The sequence below is a fragment of the Charadrius vociferus genome, unplaced genomic scaffold (assembly GCF_000708025.1).
Source record: "Charadrius vociferus isolate BGI_N301 unplaced genomic scaffold, ASM70802v2 scaffold332, whole genome shotgun sequence".
Taxonomy (NCBI): Eukaryota; Metazoa; Chordata; class Aves; order Charadriiformes; family Charadriidae; genus Charadrius; species Charadrius vociferus.
The window spans coordinates 4,089,827-4,096,962 of NW_009647418.1; the positions used below are offsets into that span (position 1 = coordinate 4,089,827).

Sequence of the window (7,136 nt, forward strand, 5' to 3'; positions counted from 1 at the left end):
AGGAGCCGCAGCCCGGCGGCTGCGGGTGAGGCCTTGGCCCGAGCGGGGCCCAGCTGGAGCCTGCTGGCGAGGAAAGCAACGCCGGAGAGAGAACCAAACAGTTCTGCAAGAAAAAACAACCGCGTCGTCGCATTTTGTCGCGCTGGCTCGCTGGGGCCTGTCGCCGCCGTGGAAAACGGCGCTGCCAGCAAGACGGGGGACAAAAGGAGGGCTTAAGCCCCTGCTAAAAATCACACTTTAATGAGAAGCGCAGGACAGTAGCTTGAAACCAAAGATTCTCCCCGCTGCACTAAAAGTAAAGCCGCTTTTGGGGGTGCTGGCTTATATGGTTGTAAAGAGGGGGGTTTATTTCTGCTGTTTGATGAAAGAGGCTAACAGTTGTTAGTACAGTAAACAGTAAGATGGTGAGTACCTGTGCAGCAAATACCTCAAGGCACACAGGGTAATACCACGCTCAAAGGCTGCGTGTTTCTGTTCCTCCGGGGAACTTGAGGAGCGGATGAACGATGCTAGATCAGTGCCCACATCGCACAGTGTTTACCATACATGGCCAAAACCAAAAGCTAGTCTAACTTCCTTATATGTTTTGGCCAATATTTGCAAATTCGTTTGCGTGCGGTTAGGTGCTTATGGGGCCTGATTTTTCAGGGGGTGAAAAACCTGTAACTCCCCTTATAATCCTTCAGAATTTGGGGAAATATGTGTATCTTGCTGAGCTCAGCTGAGAACCCTCCTCTTCCCAGATGGAACTGCAACAGGATAGTGAACTGCCCCCTGGTAAGTGATAGCTGGGTGTTAAAGCATGCAGAAAGCCTCACAGAGATACATTTGTCATGGTCTTGTTGCTCTGACTGATTACAGCTGATGGAAACATCAGATGCCACAGTAGCTACAAATTAAACAAACATGTTATCTAACATTTGTTAAACTTTGACACTAGTTTAACCACTGATTCCATAAGCAGGAAAGTCTCTCTTACGTACTGAGCAACACCTTGATAAAAAAATGATACACCCAAAGATGAGAGTTGCAAGGGTGCATCCCTGCCACGCACTGCCCGCGGCACCAATTACCGTGAAATTAATGCCTTCCTTCTGAAAGCCAGCCCAGCGCACTTACTCTCCACCCTCCTCCCTCAAACAATCTCTTTAAAGCTAAAAAAGAAGAAAACAAAAGCAGTTTGGCAGCCTCAGAGCCGACCTGCAGGTAATCTGCAGTTTAGTGGGTTTAGATTGTGAATCATATTTTCCACGTAGGTACGTGACTTGCTGAAGGTCACACAATGAGTCAGTGATAGAGCTGAGTGTCTCGACTGCCAGTCCCACGGCCATTAATTTATTAGGACTCTCAAACCTGTGCACGTGGGTTAACACTTTATAAAAAACCCTATTAATACATATAAAATGGTACTTAAAAATATTACACATATGTATAGCTCCTAGCTCAAAACAGTGGGCAAGCTTGAAATGATACTTTAACCATGTACCAGGCGATGCTTTACCCTGGGCTGGAAAACAACAGCGCAGACGGCGGTACCGAGCGCTACCCGACAGCTTGGAAAAGAAACCAAAGAAGGTTTTGGGCATCCATCTAAAAAAAAAAAAAAAAGTGATGCACAGAGGACGCAAAGTGAAATTTGTCCTGAGAAATCTGATTGAAACCTAACCCTCTCAATAACCGCTGCCTGAACGGTTGGTTCACGCGTTGTCACTGTGGGGATGGAGACTCCTGCAGCACAGCTGGCTCGACACATCGTTGGAAGAGTCACTGAGGATGGACTCAGAGGGAAACAATACCTGTTGAATTTTCACTAGTGCTTCCTTAAATGTTTGGGTGGAAATGCTCCAAAGATCACTCAGATCCTGACCTGGATTAATGAGCCATTTAGATGCCAACAGCTCACCGCACAAGGTGATGAAGAAATGACACGAATTCAGGCTGAAATCTTCAACAGCAGAAAGAATGGCTAAGGTTTTACACACGCTCCTTGGTTCCACTGTAAACAGTAATCTTCATCACTTCAGCTGAATAAAATCATTCTAACAAACAGTCTTTAAATTATAGCCAGAATGATGCAAGATTAACAACTTGTCAAAATATGTCACAAAACCTAATTTTTGTAAAGGAAAATATCCTATTACCGAATTCTTGCAGCTACAAGGAACCACACGACAAAGTTTGCCCTTCTCTTTTATCAGTACCAACACGCCTGATGATTAAATTTCACAGAAAAGGCTCAGAATTTATTCCAAAATACATTTCACTGGTTTTATCCATCCCACATATTTTACCCTCCGCCACATCGCTGCACGGTTGCTGCAAACAGCCTATCTCCCAGCCTTTATACGGAAACGGCGCCCTGTCTACAGACTCCACCTCTGAAACTTATGTCAGCAGCTAAATTTAGCTTGCTTGCAAATATGCACCAGTTCCACCACTGCAATAAATCACGCTGCTTTGGTCCTATGATGATCTTGACGTGTCGTCTAAGTAACGCGTTCGGTATGCCCCGCAGCCGCCTTTGCCAGTGCGGTGCTATTCGTTAGAAAAGGTAAAGAAAGATCCAAGCACCTGAGGCACCTCCTTCTAGGAGAAATTTTGATGGCTTTGGCCTTCAACTGCTATTATGCAATTTGGCTCGGAGCCTCCGAGCAATCTCAGATGGACGGCAAACCCAGTCATTCCCAACCAGTAAAGTCACTTGGGGGATGAGTTTGTCTCGAACATTTCAATTTCCTTAAATCTGCATTGCTAAATATATTCCGAATGAAGGGAAACAGCTTATAGGGGGTTTAGAGAGATCAGCAATTTAAAGTCCTGTTATTCTGCAGTTTAATTTCTAAGTCATGGAAAATACACCGGACACCACAGTTTGTGTTTCGGACCTCGGGTTTTCAGGTATCCAGGTTATACAGCTTGTGAAGGACATTTGTGTCCACTATTTATCTATTTATTTCTCAAAGCCTTTTGATTTGTTATCATATTTAAGTAACTGTACTGGAAGCACTAGGTTCTCCCACCTGAAAGCTGCATATTTTTATATTTCTTCGCCTACGGCGCTCGTGATTTAGCTACACGAGGCCGGATCCAGCAGCACTGAGAAGAGCTGCTCCCATTGAAATCGGTGATGCCATCTTACATTTCGCTTTACATTACTGGAACGCAGTGTTGTTTTTTACGCAGGGAAATCTGAACTGATTGCAATGGAAAAAGAAAAAACAACAACAAACCCCAAACCATTTTCTGTGCGCAGAATAGCATTAGATTTACCGTTTCTGCCTTGTTTTCTCAGTCTCTGTTGGGCATATACGGAATGGTGAGGGTTGCTTTATTAAACTGCTGAGAAACCTAGTTTTTAAGGGATGTTTCAATGATGATCCGATGTTGAGCAGCTGCCAAGACAAAATTGTACTAACAGCCACCGCGTAACAGCTCTTGATTACAGCTAATTGATTCTGTCTCTTGGAGAGGATTCCGTGTTCCGCCCAGGGAAGCGTTGCCCTGGGCTGATCTGTTCCCCAGATCCAGCAAAGTGTTTGGCTGCAGAGAGAGCGAGAGGGAGCAAAATCCATTTGGTTTGGCCTTATTCAGTCCTTGGCCAGAAAGGGGAGCTGTAGAATTATGGAATGAAGATAAAGAGAGCAAGATGTTCAATCAGGTTTTTTGAAATAACAGCTAAGGAAGGGAGAGGTGTGTGAGAGTGTGTCAGAGCACGTGGACAAGGAGGAAAGAGGAATATATCAATTAAAGCAGAGGGTTCGGAGTCAGCGCCCCTTAGTTTTATTCCCAGCTCTGCCCCGCCTTTCTGCGGGACATCGAACGAGTCCCCGCGCTCTTTCCAGACCCAATAAATTGGGGTTCGGATTGTAAACCCCCTCCCCAGAGGGCAACGACAATGCGCTGCGGCGAGCGAGGAGTTGCACTGCCAGCGCTGGCGTGGGTGGGAGATGCTGGGGACTGACGGGTAATGATAAGCGAACATTAGGTCAGGAATGGGTATTAATAATTCATGCTATTGTTATTAATGATTTAAAATACATTTCATAAAGCACATCTATTGCTACACGTACCCTCTCTCCTGCATGCTACAAGCAGTAATATGGATGTCATACGCGTCCCTACCGACTCGTCTCAGCAAAGGCACAGAAATACCCTCTGCCCACAGTTTTTACAGGGAAAGGAAATCTCTAAATTAATTTTGAGCTCGTCATGTATTTTTCTCCTCTGTCGTTGTACAGGATCACGAAATATATTTTTCTTTCTTTTTTTCCTCCTTTTTGCGATAAAGGGGAGGTGGTCCCAATACCTAATTAAAATGTTGGGACACCAAATAAAAACGAAGCAATTAGTTGCAACAGATGGGATTTCCTTTGTTGCTGTCTCCGCTACACCAGATGATTAACTAGGAAGAGAGAGACAAGAAAGCAGAACACACACACACAAAAAAAAAAAAAAAAAAAAAAACCGTATTTTATTTACAACAGGAATATCTTGGGATTGACACTTCCTATCGTTCTGGACAGCAGGAAAAAATAAATCAGCCAGGCACCACGTAACGCGCAGGGGCTCTGAGCGGTGAGCGGCACCGTGAGGCTTGGCGCTGTGCTTCCCGTGGCGCTCCGTGTTACACTTATCCCACAGCCTAGTCTTGGCCTCATTATTCAACCAGTTTTGAATCCTTTTGCCATCTTGTTCTGTTTCTCTCCCTGCTGTCTAGGATCAAGCTGGGCCAAAGGTGCTGGAAAAATCAGAGGTATAAGAAAGGAATCATATAGTGGTAAATATACGCGAGATGTTCCTCTTCAGTTAGGCACTATGAAGTTTGGGAAGATAGAGGTTTTGAAATAGATTTCAAAAAACAGACTATGTCACAGATATAGCAAAACAACAAGCTATTCCTACTCTTCTTTATTGCAACATTTTCACAGTTTGGCTCTGAAACAGCTAGTCTTGACCCTCCCACCCTATTTCTTCTGAAGAACAAGTAGGTAAACATCTGTCAGGAGTGATTTAGCTGTAGCCGGTATTGCCTTAGGCACGGAGCAGGATTTCTTGTAGTCCCTTCTCACCCCCCTCTTCTGTAAGATCACCTATGGCATCCACCTGCTCCCTCTGTTCCCCGCGAAGGACGCGTGCCTCGCCGCTGCTGAGCACAGCCCGCCGTCTGATCTGGCTGATGGCAACACGCCGTAGCAGCTGTACCGTTTCATCAGCCAAATCTCCCACTCGAGGAGGAGCGGAGAGGCTGCGGAGATCCAGGCACCCCATCGTGCCGGCGCTAGCGCCACTTCACGCGCAGCGCCCGGGCCTGACGGACGGCGGGGAGTTTGCTGCGACAAATATTTCCCAACCCGATTTCTTTACATCGTGAGAACGACAACGTGTTTTCAGATGCTTCCTGAGAGGATAAGATCTATTTTTCATTGCTGTAGGCTTTTTTTTTTTTTTTTTTCGGTGATCACTGACACGCACACAATCTCTGTGGCAATGTTCATATTCTGACTTGGTTTCGTGACTTCTGCGAATCAGAGTAATCGACAGCGCGATGTGCCAAGCACCGTGGGATAAGCACACCTATTTTTTTCTAAGTAAACGTGCTGTTCAATTCAAAGCTAGCATAGATTTCCTGTGCCTTAAAACATTTATTTTCCCTTATAAGGAAATCCACAATTGCAGATCGTCAATAAACAGACGACGTGAGTTAACCAGCATGGGTCGGATGTGTCCTTGCAAACCCTCACTTCTCATCTCTCCCTATCTCTGCGTAACTGCCGTTTCACCAGGAAAATTTCAACAAAGTTCATTTATCCCTAGTTTTTCAGCGAAAGGCTTTCCAAGTTGATGTCATTCTCCTGAAAGGCTTATTCAGCTAAGTCACAGTGCGGGAGAAAAAGAACCTAAGGGGAAAAAAAAAACAACCAACCACCAACGCCTCCTGTTTATGCCTTTGCTAAAATAAAATTATATTGGCTCACCCGATGCCTGGAGAGGCAGAGGCAAATAATCCCCCACGACAGTGGGAGAGAGTATCAGACGGGCGCTCCTGCACTGTGTCTACCCATCAAAAGCAGTCTAAGATGTTACACTTATTGATATACGGGAGAGTCTTAAAAAGCAAATCCCTTTCTCACCAAACAGTTTCACTGCAAGAAGTGCTTTTGCCAAGCGGACGGCGGCAGACGGGACTCACCGCCTGATTTTCACCCTGCCCCGTTACGCCCGTAGATTGCTACAGGTGCCCCGAGCGCGTCCCGCCTATCGCCGGGCTACGACGAGGCAGGTTATTTCCCCCAAAAGCCTCACGCCCGCCGGGTGCCCACCTCCCCCTCGCCCCCCAGCCCTCGGCTGCGGCGTGCTCTGCGTCCACCCCGGCCCCCCGTGGGGCAGAGCCGGGGGCTGCCAGCCCTCCCCCCGCCGCAGCCCTCGCACCTCACCTTTTCTGGCGGCGCTGGGCGGTGGCGTCGCTGCCTTCCCCTCTGCCGCCTTGGGCTTTTCGAAGGTTTTCTTTGCGTCGGCAACTTTAAGCACTTTCTCATCCTCCTGACTCTTCCTCCCCTTCCGCTCCGGCTCCTCCGAGCCCCCTCCTCCTGCAGTCCTGCCTCCAGTTAGCTGCTCCGTGCCTGCAGCTGCCCACTGCTCCTTGGCAGGCTTCGCCGCGTCGCTGCGGGGCTCCAGCAGCGCCTCGGTCATGGCCACAGTCTTGCTCATGCTCAGCGCCAGGCTCTCTTTGCTGTGGGACCTGACAGGAGGGGCCGGTGGGGTCTTTTTCGGGCTGTACGAATCCAGCATCCCTGCATCTGCTTCGCCTCCGAGCTGCTCCCTGCTCCCGAGGAGCTGGCTGCTGCTCTGGCTCGAAAGCTTTGCGGTGTCTCGAGCCGCCGAAGCATAATTTGCAACCGCGGAGACCATTCTCTCGAGGTTCTTCGCTACCTGCTTGTCTGGCTCGGTTTTCCTGGCCAGATCCTCCTCGCCGGGCTGGCCGTTCTGGCAAAGGTCCGGCGCGCCGTCAGGCTGGGGGGTGAAGCTCACCGCCTGCCTGAAGCTTTCGGCTGCCTTGCCGCTTTCTCTGGGGATGTAGGAAACAGATGTTGTTGCCTCCTGTTTGCTTTGCAAAATGTAATCCATGAGCATGGCGT

The 7,136-nt window shown here is 48.0% G+C and overlaps 1 protein-coding gene across 1 annotated transcript in view; it reads right to left on the bottom strand.

Annotated features, from left to right (window-relative positions):
* The window catches only part of CORO1C (coronin, actin binding protein, 1C), a 54,437-nt gene extending 47,648 nt beyond the window's left edge, over nucleotides 1–6,789 (bottom strand). The window contains exon 1 of the mRNA XM_009880312.1: nucleotides 6,435–6,789. Within this exon, the coding sequence (XP_009878614.1) occupies nucleotides 6,435–6,789 (355 nt within the window). The remainder of the gene's footprint in view (nucleotides 1–6,434) is intronic.
* Between the last annotated feature and the right edge of the window lie 347 nt (nucleotides 6,790–7,136).